The sequence below is a fragment of the Emydura macquarii genome, unplaced genomic scaffold (genome assembly GCF_026122565.2).
Source record: "Emydura macquarii macquarii isolate MOO-44397 ecotype Brisbane River unplaced genomic scaffold, CSIRO-AGI_Emac_v2 contig_2531, whole genome shotgun sequence".
NCBI lineage: Eukaryota > Metazoa > Chordata > Testudines > Chelidae > Emydura > Emydura macquarii.
Genome location: NW_027132668.1, coordinates 10,964,117 through 10,983,437, shown reverse-complemented (window position 1 = coordinate 10,983,437; position 19,321 = coordinate 10,964,117). Strand labels below are relative to the sequence as shown.

Sequence of the window (19,321 nt, the reverse complement as noted above, 5' to 3'; positions counted from 1 at the left end):
AACTATCACAATGTCTTCAAGATCTCTTTCTTGAGTGATAATAGCTGATTTAGATCCCATCATTTTGTATGTGTAGTTGGAATTATGTTTTCCAACATGCATTACTTTGCATATATCAATACTGAACTTCATCAGCCATTTTGTTGCCCAGTCACCTAGTTTAGTGAAATGCCTTTGTAACTCTTTGCAGTCAGCTTTGTACTTAAGTATGTTGGGTATTTTTTATCATTTGCAAACTTTGCCTCCGCACTGTGTATCCCCTTTTCCAGATCATTTATGAATGTGTGGAACAGAACTTGTTCCAGTACAGATCCCTGGGGACTCTGTTATTTACGTCTCTCCACTGTGAAAATTGACCATTCATTCCTACCCTTTGTTTCCTGTTTTTTAACCAGTTATTGATCCATGAGAGGACTTCTTCCCTCTTATCTCATGACTGCCGACTTTGCTCAAGAGACTTTGGTGAGTCATCTTGTCAAAGGTTTTCTGAAAATCCAAGTACACTATATGAACTAGATCATCCTTGTCCACATGCTTGTGACACTCTTAAAAAATTCTAATAGATTGGTGAGGCATGATTTCTCTTTTTAAAAGCCATGCTGACTCTTCTCCAACAAATCGTGTTAATCTATGTGTCTGATAATTCTGTTCTTTACTATAGCGTCAACCAGTTTTCCTGGTATTGAAGTTAGACTTACCAACTGTAATTTTCAGGATTACCTTTGAAGCCTTTTTTTAAAAAATTGGCATTACATCAGCTATCCTCCATTCATGTGGTACAGAGGCCAAGTTAAGTGACAGGTTACATATTTCATATCTGAGTTCCTTCAGAACTCTTAGATGAATACCATCTGGTCCTGGTGACTTTTTACAGTTTAATTTATTAATTTGTTCCAAAGCCTCTGCTATTGATACCTCTGTCTTGGACAGTACTTCAGATTTGTCACCTAAAAAGAATGGTTTAGGTGTGGGAATCTCCCTCACTTCCTGTGCAGTGAAGACTGATGCAAAGAATTCATTTATCGTCTCTGCAACGCTCTTGTCCTCCTTAATTGCTTCTTTAGATCTTAGATGTCCAGTGGCCCCGCTGATTGTTTGGCATGCCTTCCCGCTTCTGATGTACTTAAAAAAAATGTTTGTTTTTGTGACTTTAGCTAATTGTTCTTCCAATTCCTTCTTGACCTGCCTTATGCCTTCACACTTGACTTAAAGAATTTATACTCCTTTCTATTTTCCACAATAGGATTTTTTAATTTTTAAAAGATGGCTTTTTGCCTCTACTCACCTCTTTTATTCTGCTGTTTAGCCACAGTAGAGCATTCTTTTTAAATTTGAGGTATACATTTAGTTTGAGCCTCTATTATGGTGATTTTAAATAGTTTCCATAAAGTTTGCAGGCATTTTATTCTTGTGACCTTTCCTTTTATTTTCTCTTTTTTAAAATTTATTCATGCCAGGCCATCTCTATTGACTGACTGGCCTGAGCCACCATGCTCCAGAAATCCTGGCAGAGCAAGCATTACTGCATCCCACCCTCAAGGTGGACTTCTCACAGCAAGAGTCTGCTGGAGGAACCCAAGGAGTAAACTGGACCCTTTCTTTGCCAACTAAAAAACAAAAATAAACAAAAATGTTGGTCACAGCATCCTTGGACTGAGAGATCTTTAAGGGTTGAGTCTTCCATTTTGGCCTCGGTGTGCACATGTGCTCTTGCTCTCTATCTACTAAACTCTGTTCCTAGATTCTTATTTTTAACTTTTTGCTTCCTGACGATGTTTCTGATCTTTTCCTTCTTTCTGTTTTCTTCTCTTCCTTATATATCTGTTTATGATCTAAGGACTTGAAAACTCTTTATTTGTTTTATGTTGCCATTGTGCCTAAATCTCAGCCCATATCTTTGTCCATGCCCATCTTTTTGCTTCAGAGATCATTTTCTCTGATTACATGCCTCTTAACCCTTTCCTCTGCAGTCAAGTTTTTGCCATCCTCCTCTTTTAGCCTTCTTTCTCCTCTATGTACTTCTTATTTCCCTTTAACCCTCTTCATCTTTTCCTCCCATACAGCACATTCCTCTGCAGTTCCTATTTTATTTATCTGGCTTTGTCTTCCAGGTTTTCAGCTCTCAACTGTTGCTGCTTTTGCTGTATGTCTGTCCCAACACACGTACATATGTTTTTCTTTTCAGTCCCTTTGCATATTTCTAGTATTTTCAGATGATAAAGCTGTAGGTCTAGTTTGTAGCAGTTGTAATTATTCAGGCTACTCAGTGCTGGAGTCAGGGCCGTCCCTAAGGGGGTGCAGGGCCTGGGGCAAAGCACACTGTGTGAGTCCCCTGCCAGGCTCCAGTGGCATACCCTGGCTCTCTGGCACCCAGGCACCAAGCGTGCATTTGGGCCTCCCACCCAGGCCTTGAGCGCCTCCCCATGCAGGGAAGGAGGGGTCCCTGGCTTCCATAAGACGGCGCCGCACCCTAGGTGTCCCAGGGAAAGGGGGGACCTGTACCTGTGGGGGGGAGAACATGCCGCTTCCTCCTCCTGTGAGGGGCTGCCCCTTTCCCCTGCACTTACTCACTGAGCAGCAACCCCCCCACACACACTTAACCACAGCACAGCACCCTGTTCTCCCACTCCACTCCCGCAGCCTGGCACCGGCTCGGACGGGGCGGCTTCACGACGCGCAGCGGGGATGGGGGACGCAAGAGGCTCTGAGGGGCGGCTGGCTGTGCCCCCTGCCCCTGCTGCACGTCGTGAAGGGCTGGCATGGCACCCCCTCACAGGCTGGCACCTGGAGGCCTGGTCCCTTTGGTACACAACTACCCAGCTCCCGCCAGGTCCCAGCATGAAGCCAAGACCCATCTGGTCCCTCTCTGCCTCCAGCGTCTCTGCATCTTGCTCGCCAGGCAGCCTCCACTTCCTAACAAACCATAGCCATTTTCTGGTTTAGGACTTTTCCCTTTACCCAACCAGAGGAAAGGGAAGCACAGCAAGGAAGGGACTCTCTAATGCCCCAATTCTTGAGACACTTATGTATGTGCTTATTGTTATTCATGTGAGTATGGGACTACTCATGTGCCTTAAGCTAAGTGCATATATAAACATCTACATAATTGACATCTTATTCAGTGCATGCCAGAATCAGAGGTCATTAGTATGCCAGAGACAATGGAACAAGGCCTTAAAAATGTGTAAGAAAAAGCTCATAAAGAAAGCAGAAAGTTAGTGCTTTTACAAATAATGTTTCAGTTCTTATATCTGTGCCTGTAACTATATATGTCATTATAATTTTACAGACATTAATACTCCAAGAAGACAAATCTTACAATATCTTTAGGTTTTTTTCACATTTCATTAATGTACTGTAAAAATGTGTGTCGTGTAAAATATCGTTCTATTATAACTGTCTGTCTTTTCTAAGTAGCTATTTTGAAAGTACTGCCAGAAACACACAGCACTCCCACAAATTGCCTTTTTTTAAACTAAAGAACAGATTAACAGATTCCCTTGACACCTATTAAGTATGAACTAATACTGCCTTTATGCCACCTACACTCCATCTCCGCAACCATTCCATAATTTGGAATGTCTGTACTTCTGCATCCTACACCTTTTCTTACCAAAAAAAAAAAAAAAAAAAGCAGTAATTGACGCTTTGGTAGTCATCAATGACAATTTTACTTAATCTTTAAAAATCTATCATTTTGAAAAATAACATTAAAACCCTAATGGTTTTCTAATTAAAATAACTATGACTGTAATTCACAGATGGTTTACTTTTACAGGAGACTGAATAACATTAAAATTTCAATCTCAGATGAGAGCACTTTTAGTCCTGAATGTATTGAGAAGTGATTGTCTTGGTAGGAGAACATGCCTTTTCTTTTCCTTTTGACAAGCAAGAAACATTATGTGATTAAAGAGCTAACCAAAATGAAGAGAGTCTGACGTCTTAGAAACTGTTTTTATATGCGACACACAACTGATGTATGAAATTCAAACATTTTCAGTATTCTTACTTTCACGAAACATCAACACTGTACTGTGTGGAATGAGCATAGACGCTCTAGGTCAACTTCAGAAGATACATTTCAAAGATAGATATATACAAAGCTCCAGTAATTCTAAAGTAATCTAATCTCTCATGCCAATTTCCCTAACAGTAGAGGTTGTTTAAAGGTGTACTGTCAACAGAGCTGGGACATGTTGCAAAAAATTGTAAATAGTGTTTATGCAAATTTAAAAATGAATTTGCTTCAGTAATGACTGTGTCCCTTTTGTGTTCACTTATAAAGCTCCATAAGCTACTTTGAGCTTCCCATCTAATTATAAACTCATCCAGTCAGGAAAGAGATACAATTCTGTTTCTTATGAGACTAATTGCAACTAACCAACACATTTTGTATATAGAGTTTTAAATTCTCCAAGTGAATTTTTCATATTCAATCCATAGGCTAAAAGAAAAATAGCAAAAACAAAAATGTATTGAATAAATGCAAGTAATATATAAATTTGAGGAAGCTCTAGTCTGCTTATTCAGTCAGACATTTGCATGCAGAAAAAAGGAAAATTCATTGAGTAAATCATTTAGCGTCAGCTGTTGGTAATACTCATTTTTTCAACAAAAATATATATCCGCTGAAATGAAAACGCTAAACACAGGAAAGTTCTATTTTTGCATAATTATTTTTAATACTTTGTTTGTTAAGATCCTGTGCATGTCATGGTAATTTAAAATATATCATCCCTTCCCACAGAACTTTATATTCTAATTTAAATCAACATACAGTCAAGAGTTAAATTAAGAGAAAAAAGAAGAGAGATGTGGAAGGGGAATGTGGAGAGCTAAAACCAGTGAATATAACTAAAAAGACAACTGGGCATAATGGAAAATGGATTTGAAGATGAAGTGAGAAGGAAAATAATAAAAAAGAATGCTTTTCTAGGGAACCATATTTTGTTTACATACAGTAGATCATGTGCATTGGACGTTCAACATATTTGTTCTCAATTACAGATGAACAGTGAGCTTATTTTTAATTATGTATTAATTTTAAAAAGATTTTTGGTGATTTATCTTTGAAAGGTGTTATGAAGAAATATGTTTAAGGGGTGATTTGGATTATGAGAAGATAGTCAGCTAGCACACAAGAAGTTGAAAACTATTCTAAGCCTAAAAAGCAGCATGGAAACAGGCATGAAAAGAAGAGTGAAAGAAAGAGGCTTAGAGGGTGGTTAGGAAAAAGAGTTGTGTGGAGCTGTGGGGGGAATATGCAGAAATCAGAGCAGGCACACAACTGTGCAGAGCCTTGAAACTGAGAATGAAAAGCTTCAATTTGATACAGAAGGCTAGTGGAAACCTTAGAAAGAAGGTAAAAAGAGAAAGTAACATAATCAGAGTAGAAAGAAAAGATTATTTTAATGGGTGTCATCATGCTCCACATCTGAGAACTACTGTAGTACAAATAATAAATAATGATAATAATATTAGCAGAAGAATTTTGGATGGAATGGACTAAGGTAGAGAAAAGCAAGGAGACCAGAGAGCAGGAGGTTGCAGTAGTCAAGGCAGGAAGTGAGAACAGCATAGCAAGTGTGTTGGCCATAGGGATGGAGAAGAAAGAACATTTTGAGGGGGTGGAGGAGAGTTGAGAAGTTGCTGATGAACAATCCATAGAACTTAATGACAAACTTGATGTGGTAGGAGACATCAAGAGAGGAGTCTGATATAAAATTTTGGACATGTGTGTCAGGAAGGACAATGGAATTTTCAGCTGAGAGGAAAAAGAGAGGAAGTTGAGAAGAGAGAAGAGGGGAATGATTTGCTGGCTAAATAAGGGGAGTTTATGTGTTGATACATTATCTTTATCTAGAATCAGGGACTCCAACAGTAGATACCTGAAGGACAGCGATGCAAGTCTAAACAGAGGTAGAGAGACTCGGGATGAAGAGAGATATCTGGGAATCAGGGCATAAAGATGATTGTTGAAGCCATGATAACATTTAAGGTTACCCAGAAACTAGTAAAGAGGAAAAAGGAAGAGGGGACCTGAGGACAGAGCCCGAAGGAAAACGAGCAAACAGTGGGCAATGAGTGATGGAGAAACCTAAAGAGACACTGAAGGAGCAAGTCAGAGAATGTAGAGAACCAGACAGGCATAGAATGATGAAAGTTTGAGAAGGAGTGAGAGATCTGCTGTGTGAAATCAGCTGATAAATCAAGGATGGGACTAGAGGAATGGCCCTTAGACTATAATATAAATAGGTCACTAGAGACCTTGGTGAGATCATTTTGGCTGAGAAAGGAAGTGGTGGTTGTACTGCTGTGACTCAAGGAAACTATTATGTAAATAAAAGAGCATAGCCTTGCTTGTATAATCAAGTATACTTGTATAGTAAAAGGCAGGGAGAAATGATTCTGCAAATTCTATTGCAAAATAAAAGTAATCTTATTCCTCTTTGTGAGAAGAGTATGTATTCCAGAATAAAATAACTTTTGTTCTTCAATAGAGTGCCCACACGTAAGAATTATTCCACAATAGCTATGCCGAATATTCCCCATTTAGACAAGGCCTAAAATTCTCTGTAGGTTTCTACTAAAGCAAATTTAGTGAAATGTAGTTCCCACTTTCCCCTAAAGGCTTAATTTACTATCATGATTGTGCATGAGAAAGACACACACAAATTTTAGAAAAAAGTTTCTGCTTTTGCAGATTCTATTCATCACTGGTGAAATTAAATAGAAAATTAACATTTAAATCCTCAAATTATAATTTAGACAAATCACCTATCATTTTCATGTGCAAAATTTGGGAGCTAAATTATTGAAGGCTGCTTTGAACGTTTGGTCCAAAATACCAATCTCCATGAAGTCACAGGAATGGAAGAATGTCCCAAACCGTTTCTGAATTTGGTTTTCAGTTTCTAGACTTTATTTATATTTCACAGTTTAGCATAGTTTATTAGTATCAGTGACATATATCTGCCAGCAGTGTCAGATAGAAGACAGTTCAAGAAGGTGTGCACATTTCCTTGCTAATACCTGTCTCACAAATTTATACTACAATGAGTAGATATTGTACAAAGTGTCCTACCGGGTTACTGCCAAAAAAGGCGAGCAGTTTCAAAAAAGAAAGACAGTACATTATGTGACGTAATAAACACTGGACAACCATTCTTTGTAACTTTCTGGAAATGAAACAAACATAATAAAACAAAAATAAACAGATAGTTAGATGGTACCTACATCGTGAAGCTTGGTAGTTTTGGACTTTCCTTTCCCTAACACAAACATATACCAAAACAAGCAACATAGTGTAGGTTAACAAAGCCACCACAATTGTAAATTTGGTTTTGTGAACGTCCTATTCTTCCAGATGTTTAGGAATTTTTACAGGAAATGTCATACTGGATCATACTAGTGGTCCCTCTTTACAGTATCTTATTCCCAACAATACCCAATACTGGATGTCTCAGAGGAAATTATAAAACTCCCATAATGTACCTAGTCATTTATTGGTATATGGAAGTGGGAGAGGAGGGGAAATTTATTCTTGACCCAACTAATGAAAGTAACTGTAATGTTTGGTAGGCACTCAGGAGGCAAGTTGAATAGTGAGAATAGCACTTTTGTTGACTACAAATGTAGCTATCTAAATAAAAGAATTAACATAGTCTCTCCCAGAGAAACATTATGTATCCTCTCACTAGCAAAAAATAGAACAGTGATAATCATAATTATTTTCCTATCTGGTGAATTTTGTTGTCCAAACCATCCACACATTCAAAAATGTAGTTTGTCCATTGGAAGATCTGGAATTCAAGAGTTCCAGTTTTAAAAATGTGAATAATCTCATTGTAACAGTAAGTAGCCACATATATAGGCCTCAGTTCTCAGTTCAGCATGCAACCAGAACACTGTGCGGTATAATAGCCTATGGCCAGAGGGAAATAACCCTCCCACCAGATTGTTGAGTGGAAACAGAACTGCTCCACAACTGCTGCTTTAATACATCTAACTGTAAAATACACCTCTACATATGTAACTATCTCCCCTCTGGCCCATACCTAAACCTCCACAAGGGATGCAGACTTCACTGTCTGGTGTCTCACAATCCTGCCATTCATTCCTCACACAGCTAAACTGTACTATTTCATCTGCATTCAAGTCCTCTATGCCTACCGAACAAGGGAACAAAACTTTACCCCCATTCTCCAGTGCAGCTTTAACAACAGTAGCAATGATGGAAGCTTAATGTGGATAGGACTCTGGCATTTGTACCACTAGGTGACTAATGCTGCAATCAGTGGAACTTCACTAATGGTGAATTAGGGCTACAAAGCTTGTTAGGATAGAGGAGGCCTAGAGATGAAACAGTCAAAAACTGTTAAATTAGTCTGACATCCAGTTCAGAAGAGTTTTAGTAGTGCAAATTCTGTGCTCAACAGCCAGTATATTAGTTATTTCTGGCCCAAAAGGATTCCTGTTTAGAAAGCACTTTGGATCCTTCAGTATGGAAAGTGGAATGTAAAGGTAAGGTTTCATTAGTGTTTATTATTATATGAGTTGATTAAAGAGGATAATACATGGGAGCTTTGAAACTGTAGGTTTGTTTCATCATTGCATACTGACATTTGTTTACTTTGATTTTAGCCAGGCCCAACACCACATCATTGCTTAAATTATTTAACCAGAGTTTTGCATATGCTTATATTAATTGACTGTAACTTTTGCTGAAATTAGGATAGAGCACAAAGATCTCTACAGAGCAGAATGGCTACAGGCAAGTAAGTTTTGGAATAGTTTGAGAAGTTATTGCCAGGCTTGTCCAAATTAACCAATACTTTTATTAACCATACAGGTTGAGTAGCAATCCCAGCAGCAAAAAGGAATTATGTTCCTCACTGTTAAGCATAGCTCACTGGGTGCTTGTGTCTTCTTTAAATTCCTAAGCAGCAAAGAAATGCTTCTTCCACAAAGATCCTGAGAAGAAAATAGCATATGAGGACAACTCTAACTTAATCGTTGCTACCATTTTCTCAGTAATCACTGTTTGGGTTTTTTTAAGGTTTCTGGAAAGAAATATCTTTGAAAGTCATACATAAAAGAACTTTTAAGGATTTTTTTTAATTGTCTGTGCATGTTCAAAAAGTTTCAAAAGCAAGGTGTTTCCCTGTGGTCTTATGAATGGAAGAAAAAGCACCAGATACAGTCTTTGTCATGTACTTTATGTTTCTGATCTCGTCTCAACCTTTGGCTAGATGATTTATGTACTATCTTTACTTACGCATCATTATCTTGGCCTTTTTTTCCTTGATGGTGAAGGTTTCTTTGCTGTTTGTATTTTAGATAGGAGTCCAAAAAGTGTTTCTTAAGTACTGGCAAGCTGACCATCTCAATGATTTGTGCCATCAGCTGCAGAAGAAAATTATAACCTGTCAAAAAGGTAACAATTACTGAACAAATATTTCTGAACTATGTATACTGAGTGCAAGAACATTTGATGGTATAGGAGTTTTCTCTTCCTTGATTAGTTATTGTATTTTATACATTTCCATACAATTCCATTTCCAAGTAACTGACTATGCAGATTTTTAGAAGTCCAGACTAATGATGTTAACAATTGCATCTTTTGTCTGTCAAACGTAGTTTAAGTTCTAGTTGTTGGCTGGAATTAAAATTAAATGCTCCTTTATCATTCCTTTTTTTAACAGTGCTTCTTGTTTTTTAAAGAACCAACTACATTTCTAGAATTTAAGAGTTTTTAATATCACTCTGAATTCCCCATTATATAACAAATAAAGTATAGAATATGCAAACTTTTAAAGTATTTACATAAATTTTTCATGTGTAAAACAGGTACTTTTAATACTATTAATCTAGGATGTTAGTTGTGTTTATTTTGTTCCTATTTGCTGTATCTTGCATATTTTCCTTGGCTTGTTTTTTTCCCTTTGCCTTTTATGTTGGTATCTTTACTAAGGTCATTCTGACATTTTTGGCACACTTTTTGAAGGAGATACTATCCACTATCTCCTGATTTCCTGTAGTTTCCATTCTATTTCCCATCAGAATCTCAAATAGTCGTTTCAAATTTGAATATTGCTTTGTATAAAGCAGCTTCCTTCACACTATACATTATTTATTTAGTAACAATTCACATTAATACTTTTATTTTAAAAAAGCTGATTCAATAGACAGAAGTATGTCTTGATTTTTACAGTTGTCAAATAGTTGGCTGAAAAATGTCCTAGATTTTTTTTTTTTAAAGCTGTCACTTTAATTATCTGTTCTTCACTAAAGACAGAAAGCAGGAGAAAGAGAGAGAACACTTAAAGCAAGGGGAACAATATCATCTCTGTGGAAATAATAGCAGGAATTAATTGTGTTTCAGGTTTTGGAGGATGGTAGTTACACAGGCCCCCATTCAACATGGTATTGAAGCATGTCTAACATTAAATGCAAGTATCCCCATTGCCTCCACACATTTATCTGCATTAGAAAAGCAAAACTGATTCATCCTGCTTTCCCTCTCATGCTGACTACCAGGAAAAGTTGAAAATCTTCACCTTCCTGCATCTAGTTGAAACTCAATGAGCATTAATATACCACTTCACCACAAACTAGATCTTTCTTAGCTGCCATAACACCAAGCTTTACAAAAAACCTGCAGAATTTATTCCTAAGTAAGGAGGATGAATGTTTCCTTAGCTCCCCACAACACTCAATTTCGTGGCTTCTTGTTTCCAGCCTCCAAATTTGACTTCCTTTTAAAAATTCATTTTCTCAGGAACAGTATTTAGAAAACTCTCACCTATTATGGGGCAGAGTTTGCATGGCTTTACACAGGTGTGGCGAAGTCTGAGGAAGCTGATGGAGTAAGGAACCTTCCTGTCTCACACATGGCTTAAGTAAGGCCCAGGCTGACTTCCCCTCTCCATTCATCAGTACTCCACAAATAGGTGTAGTTGCAATGTATGCAAGCCTAGGAACTTAGAAAGATTTGGAATGCCTTCCGCTTCTCCCCTTGAGGCAGTGTGACTCTACATGACCTTACACAGCCCATTCTATCCATAGACTAGATGGATCCTACTAAGTCCACTGACAGCAACACAAGGGAGAGGACACTCTTAGGCTGATGGACATCAGTCTTGTAGTACCTCCAGCCATAGATCTTTTGAAGCTAAAGACATGTTTTTTTCTTATGACGTGTTGGTTAAGGGTATAATGCAGTGGCGTAAAATACCTGTCATGACATTAGGTCATCCAGAATAGACTCTCATCTGTAGATCAGGACAATCTCTAATAGATTATCTGGTCTTGAAATGGATAAAATGAAATTTTACATTTATTTATTCAAATTTAGTCATTGCGTCAATATCAAATTCAACACAGTATAAAATGTATATGATGTTCATAAAATATCAAAACAGGGCACCTCAAAATTCTGCACAAAAAAAAAGCAGATCTCATACAAAAATCTTATCAACCCCATATATTATCCTCCACCCAAACTTTTTTAGTCATCCCCTCAGTAATTTCCCACATTGCCTTCAATAAAAGCCTGAGAAAACAGATAAGTCTTTCATCATGTGGTGATGATCAACAAGCCCAGGCTGTAGTGGAGGAAGGAGAGAAGCAACTTAAAGAGCCCCTTCCCTGAAAATTGCCTACCCGACCTAGCCCACTTAAACCAGGAGCTGTGAGCTCAAGTACTTCAGATTATCACAACCTCTGTAATAACCCTTGAATATACAAGTACAGCAGCTACCCAGGGGCAGTCCTGGTCATTCTGAATCAACTAGAGAATTGACTGAGGGACTGAGGGTAAAATTAATTTTCCTGAAGTCCTTCCACCACAATCCAGCAAAGCATGAATTAATTTGTGTGTGTACAGAAGCCACGTCCACAACCTGTCACAATTTCCACAACACAAAAACCCTAAAGAATCAGGTATACCTCTGGCCTTGGGTATCAAAAATATTAGGTGGTCAACATAAATAAGAAGAGCAGTGCAGGAAGGATAACATTACCTATGAGGGAAGCATGACCTATGAGAGAAGATTGAAAAAAATGGTTTTCTTTAGTCTGGAGAAGAGAAGACTAAGAGGGGACATAACAGTTTTCGAGTACATAAAAGGTTGTTAAACAATGAGGAGGGAGAAAAAATGTTCTCTTTAACCTCTGAGGATAGGACAAGAAGCAATGGGCTTAAACTGAAGCAAGGGCAGTTTAGGTTGGACATTAGGAAAAACTTCCTAAATGTCAGGGTAGTTAAGCATTGGAGATTTTTAAGAGGAGGTTAGACAAACACCTGTCAGGGATGGTGTAGATAATACTTAGTCCTCCCATAAGTGCAGAGGACTGGACTACTACATGACCTCTTGACTGCCTTCCAATCCTACGATTCTATCATTATGAACAGTAGAGACTGCCAGAAGATGACACTTCCATTTCATTTTCATTTGAGGTTTCAAAATTAATTGTCATTCTGCACTGGAACGAAAACAAAATCTCTCTAACATTTTAATGAAGACAGAATTGTGGTGAAATGTCCATTTTTTTTATTGAAACCAGAGCTGGTCAATTCAAAAGTTTGTGCGGGGCAGGAGGAGAGACAAAATCTTTCTCTCTCAATCTTCCCAATGAACTTAATCAAAACCAGTACATCTCTGCCTCAATGAAACACCATATGTCATTGAAAATATTATGACCAGTTCTAATGAACACCATATCAATTTCAGTTTTCCATCCTATGTCAGCCCTGCTAACCATCATACTGGAAATTTATCTAGCACAAATATATGTCTTATCATCTGCCATTGATTCACTTTTGCTTTATTTGTCTTTAAAAAATAAAACAAAAATTATCTAAAACAAATGTAAAAACGTCTCAGAGCTCAAGATATGTGGTATTTTCTTCAAGGTGATTTAGGATTTGCTGCTTAAATGTTTAGCAAATATCCTAGTTGCTCTGAAAATATGTTTAAGAAAGTACAGCAGGTGAAAGAACTATTTTATATCATTAAGATCTTTCAGTATTTTGTATTTGTGAGCAGTGGACTTTAGTAGATTATGTTCTGTGCATGTATTCATTATCTCCTCAATAGCAGCATTTTAGGAGTCCAGACTCAGTAATGTGTGCATCAAATATGAAGTCTCTCATAAAATTGTCAAAAGGAAAATGTGCTATTAATTTCCTTTTAAACTAAATAAGGTTAGTGCATTAATGTTTCTTATATTAAAGAAGTCAACTTTTATTATACAATGTGGCAAGAGAGATTGAGACACAGTTGGCTACAATATTGGAAATGTGAACCCTCAAATTCTTTCATTATAAACAAATTTACAGTAGATAAGACTGGGTGAATCCAAATCCCAGTGAATTTTGGATACAGACAGTATTGGTATATTCACATTAACCTTTCCTGCATTTCAAGCAATCAAACACTGAGCATCCCCAAGAAATTCTAATTTTAAATATATAAACAAGGACAGGGAAGGTGATAGCAAAATTCTTTCATTGCTCTCAGCTTTATCCTTTTTATTTTATTCAGTAAGATTTTACATTCCTGGAAGACATTTTTGCTTTAGATTAGTTCAGCATGACTGTTTCATTTTATAGTACAGCATTTCTAAGAGCTAAATATTCAATTGTGTTATTAAAAAAAACCCAACCTTAAGCTTTTTAGATTTTTGGCATGTCTTTACCTGAAAATCTTAATATCAAATTTTTCATTGTTTTGATGTTTTTTTTTCTCTTGAACTCAAACAACATTCAAATAAAGGTTGTGGTCAAATTCTACTCATCTACTCAGAGGAATATTTCTGTTGACTGTAATGGGACTAACTGCTTGAAGGAGATGAGTGAGATTTGGCTCAGTTTGGATATTTGTTCTTACTAGATGGAAGTCAAAGTACTAAACTCACCTGAATATTTCTGGCATCAGTTAAATAATCCTAAAACAACTTCCCAGTGGGATACACTGCATTTGTAGCCTTGGAAAAAGACGATATATGTGATTTTCAGCTGTGACATTTTTATGAATAGAAAAAATTTATTTGGTAATTGTAGGGTTGCATTACATTTAAATATATTAATTTTAATTTTTTTCTGCTGAATCCTCTATATTTGTACTAAAGGGAACTAAAGCACCTGATTTTGCAGGCAGAAGGACTTAGGGAATAGTCCCAGTAACTTTTTAAAATTCTCTAAAACGTTGTGAAATTGTTTCTCGTAAACTGTGACATACATGTACAATATACACAATCATGGTGCAGTATGAATGTTTTATTAACATTAATTTAAGATGACTTGTATAACTCACTTGTAGCTTTACCATGCATGAGTAATGTGACCATCCCAAAACTCATGCAGATAAACCTTTATATACACTACTCTATCTATTCCCTATACTGTGTGTGTATATATACAATTTGGTGTAGAATAAAATGTCCACCCACGAGCTCTGAGCATTCTGTTGATTATTTAAAATTACAAGCAAAGTACAATAGAGTCAATTCACTCCTCTTACTAAGCCACAGTACATATTCCATTATTATCGCCCCCATAGATAGACCAATACCTCTATCCACCCACCTCTCATGAAACAACATATAGCTAAAATAACAATTGCATCCAGGTGTCAGTATGAAAAACTCCAGTATTCAAGGGATTGTACTGTTATATTACAAATAATGTAAATGTACATTCTTTCTAATACATGGAACAAAGAGACCCTCTCCCCTTGTACAGTTTTTAATAATCTCTTGTCATGGGTTGGGAAACTAAGAGTTTAATTTTTGTACATAATAAGGAGAGAAACATTGAACAAATGAAAGAATAGGCTATCGTGTCTTTTACACTAGGGCATGTACCAAAATTCTCTCACACCATGCGGAAGTTGACAAGCTCTACATTCTAACACACAGAAAATTAATGCATTGTGAGCCAAATGATCTTTCAAATTTGTGCCATAATATTATCCTCTCACACTCCCTGGCATACACCAAAGCTTCAGGATATGATATAAGAAAAGGGGAGAAAAAATCCCAGTGAAACTAAATACTAAGTAATGATAACTCAAACTGGTTTACGCACTAAATACTAAGTAATGATAACTCAAACTCAGTTTACGCACTGCAATTAGTGAGCAAAAAATGCATATTGTCCATTTTGGTATGCAATTAGTAGAGAAAGCCTAATATTTCTTTCTCCTTTTGTAAAGGATATTGCTAGATAAATATCACACTACCCGTTTTACAGCTGAATGCACAATAATATTAAGTTATTCATTGTTGAATTCTATCTCTCATTGGTCCATATTTTTTCTTCCACTATGGCAGTTGTAAGAGGATTTCTAGCTCGCCAGCGTTTGCTACAGAAGATGAGCATCAAACAGCAAGAGGTCACATCAATCAAAGGCTTTCTGCAGAATGCAGAGGATATGGGGCTGAAGGCATATGATGCTTTGGTCATTCAGAATGCTTCTGACATAGCTCGGGAAAATGACCGGCTCCGCAATGAAATGAATGCTGCTTACCATAGGGAAAAGTTAGAGGTTAGAAAAAAGCCAGAAGAAGCCCCCAAAAGGTAAGGAGAGAAAGCAACTTCTCTAACTGTAGGAATCAGTGTTTCTAAAGTTCTTAGTGCAGTCCATACCATGTCTAGTAAGTCATGGCAGTAATAATGATCATCTGTAAACTTGATTCTGGCTTCTTTAAATGTATGCTTAATAGACTTGTGGATCTTTGTTAGACACTTTCCTTGTTTGTAAAACCACATCAAGTAATTAATTCTAGCTGCATAAAGCAACAATGTACAAGATATCTGATTTAGGAGGCACTCTCACATACAATAACTATTGTTAAAATTGCTAAGACATTTTAGCATTTAAAAAATAAATAGTGTTTCAGTGTAAGTGAAACAGATTTTCAGTTGGACTTAAATAATGATAATAATTAATAATAATAACTCTAACTTAGAAAAGTCATCTGGATGATAATAATTAATAATAATAACTCTAACTTAGAAAAGTCATGCCAAGATTAAAGGAACAGCTATGAAGGCGTAAAAAAAAATCAGTGAAGTCCAAGCTGAGAAATGTGCCTAATAGACAAATTGCCAAGAGGATTATTTCTTCTAATTTTAAAATTGCCTGATCTTTAGCTTCAGTTGGAAGTTTCATGAACTTGTTCTGGCAAATCTAGCAAATATTATAGCATCCATCCCTGTAGGTTAAGTACCTGTATGGAGAGATGATATTTGTAATAAACAGAAGTTTATTATCTGTGTTTGTAACTCACTGATCATAGGAAAGTTTATATTTTCCATAGGAGCTGATTCCAGCTCATTGTATCTTATCAGAAATAACTCCCCCTTGCCTTCACTGGCTCTGTCAGATGATTTTTATTAAAGTAAAAATGGCAGTGTATCTGTTTAATTTGCTTCAGATATCCCAGTGATTACATATTGAAGGAAATGCCTTTGTAGGAAAGACTGTAATTAAACATTACACTGAAAACAAATTAACTGCTGAGCACCAAGCTTTCATCTTTAGCTATTTCATTTACTACATGGGCAGCTGGCTATATCCTGTAGTTGAATCCAGCTCTGCTGGTTATCTGCCAGGCAGAAATACAATTATAAAAACAAATGCTGGAGGTCTTGTTTGTAAAATTATTGTACTGCCATCTTTTAGTTAGTACAGTACATTACTACACTAAATTATAAGGCTGTTTTTAGACATCTGTAAAGTGTCTTCAGTTACTTTTAATCTAAGTAACTCTTGTTTTTTAAGGTTGAAGGAATTTGGGAGGGGCGGCCTCTCTCGTTTTTGCCAGCTTGTTGAAATTGAGCTAGTAATATTATTTTCCAATATATATTGGAAACTGAAAAGATTTTAAGTACAATCACTCCAATAAGTTTAAAAAATCCACAGTTGTGCTTTAAATGGTAACAGAATAAAGCTTAAATTGGAAGATGTGTTGTTCTATAGGTAGAATATAGCATGAAGCCACATTCATATGTTAAAAGGTCACCTAATATTGTAATGATTTCAATTTCATAAGTAGAATTTATAGTTGTCTTTTTAGAAAACAGTGATAAAAGCTCAGCATTTGCTGCCTCAGTAACTTTCTATTAAAATACATTTCCCAGAAATTATCATTCAGATAGAAATCCTAGCTTCTGATTGTGCCTAACAATCAAAGTGTGAACAATTCATTCAGTGAATGTCTGATCAACAATATGGAACTGTTTAAAGAAAACTGAATTTGTATGAAAAAGGTCCAGTATCCTGTTTTATCATAAAACAGGAAATGCAAGAGTGCTAGCAGCTTGATCTGGATTTGTTTGTCATAAGATTACTACATACACTCTTTAGGCACAGCAGGGTTTTTGGAAGATTGTTTACCAAAAAGCTGTGGTTATGTTTGCATGAACAGGTTCATTGTTATCATTTGAATAATGCATCTGGGCATCTTTTTCTGTGTTTTCAGAGCTGAAGACAGGGGTGGGAAGGTCTCTGAGGACAGCTTTGCCAGCAGCCGAACGCCTAAGCACTTTCATTCCAGTTCTATGCCTGTCCCCATGGCAGTGGATAGCTTGGTACATTCTGTGGCTGGATCATCCATCAGATCCCCCTCCCTGCACTCTGTGTTCAGCATGGATGATAGTAACAGCTTGCCATCACCAAGGAAACAGCCTCCTCCCAAACCAAAGAGGGACCCTAACACACGACTGAGCGCTTCATACGAGGCAGTTAGTGCTTGCCTGTCGGCAGCTTCTAAGGAAACAGCTAATGAAGGTTAGGCAAAAAGGGAGTAACTCTCACAAACATTGATCTTTTGACTTTGAACCTTTAAAACATTTTCAGGTGCCTTCATAAAGTTTCATTTCCTTAGAATATCTTCAGTGGCAATAAATTAAATTGTTGACTTATCAGTAATTCCTAAATCAGCAAATAACTACTCATTTGTTTTAATTTCCTGGTTTGTCAACAGCAAAAACCTATTTACAAAGTTATCCCTGGAGATAAGTGAACTGTGTCAATTTTAGCCATTCGGCCCTATTAACTATTTTATTTCAACTTTTAAACAGCATTATAAATCTTTTGACAGCTAAAGTAGAATATTTTAAATGTTGAATTTTACCAGGTTAGCTCTAAATTATCTACTGTTTCTGTCCACGTTAATATGAAAACACAAGAATAAACCATGCCAGAGATAGCTGCGAGTTCAATGAATTATGTTAGAATTCACATGTAGTGAACTTGGATGTAATGATACTTACCTCATACACAAGTAGAATGAAAGTCCAAAATGTTTCAAGGCATTACAGTCTATAAACTGCAATTTTGATTAAAGTAGTCCTGCTCCCTCACCATCCTTCAAATTAAAGAGGAAGAAATGCTTTCTGCTGTCCCTTGTTAAGCCTGAGTAATCAGGTTTTGCCTCAAGGACTCACTGTGGCTAGCAGGAAAAATCCTTCCTTTGATGCAATCAGGGTGGGAAATAATACGCAACCACTCTGTAGCCACTAGTACAGTGGCTGGAGGCCTGCATGTCGCCTTTGCATAATAATTTAGGTTGATGTATCTATGTCAGATGTATTTCCATCTTTCCTATTCCTCTTCTGGCCCTCCACCCCTAACAATACTCTTTGTACTCCAGTGGGAAGAGAAGCATTTAAGTCATGGAGAGATCCAGTCCATGCTTGAGGTCTGATATCCCAGTTCAGTGAAACTACAGCAGTTCCACAGTGTTTGGGCCTTCTGTGCCCAGCACTGCTAGGGAGGAATAATTTACCCACAATCAAATGGTTCTTTTAAGTAATGACAATTTTTACCTATGTTAATGTTTGTGTATATGTACTAATTTATAAGTCACTTGGTGTCTTTGAAGGTATGTGGGCTAAATAAATGTGAAATTATTGGACCAGATTCTCTACTGCACCCAGGTTTTGATCGGAATGACAGATTGAAAGTCTGTAAGGAGTCAGCTATAGCGCCCTGATTCTCTACTCCAAGTGGAGCCTGGGACTACTCTAACTGGTGACAGCGAGCCAGGTCTTTAGAGACCAATCACCAGCTGAGGATAGCCACTAACATGCCATCCACTCCCCCTCCTCACCTTCTGCACCAGGGGCTGTGAGGAGGGTAATTACGACATGGTTATGCCAGCTCTAAACCCTTCAAGATAATTTCCTCTAGAATGCGGGACTTCACAGCTGGGGCCTTGTGTATGGTTTCTACTTAAGAACATAGGAATGGCCATACTGGATCAGACCAATGGTCCATCTATCCCAGTATCCTGTCTTCTGACAGTG

The 19,321-nt window shown here is 37.1% G+C and overlaps 1 protein-coding gene across 1 annotated transcript in view; it reads left to right on the top strand.

The window, feature by feature from the left end:
• Positions 1-19,321, top strand: part of MYO16 (myosin XVI) — a gene marked incomplete at its 5' end in the record, with an annotated part of 177,772 nt that overhangs the window by 96,774 nt on the left and 61,677 nt on the right. Inside the window, 3 exons of the mRNA XM_067563549.1 lie at positions 9,343-9,439; positions 15,340-15,586; positions 17,494-17,801. Coding sequence (XP_067419650.1) covers positions 9,343-9,439; positions 15,340-15,586; positions 17,494-17,801 — 652 coding nt within the window. The remainder of the gene's footprint in view (positions 1-9,342; positions 9,440-15,339; positions 15,587-17,493; positions 17,802-19,321) is intronic.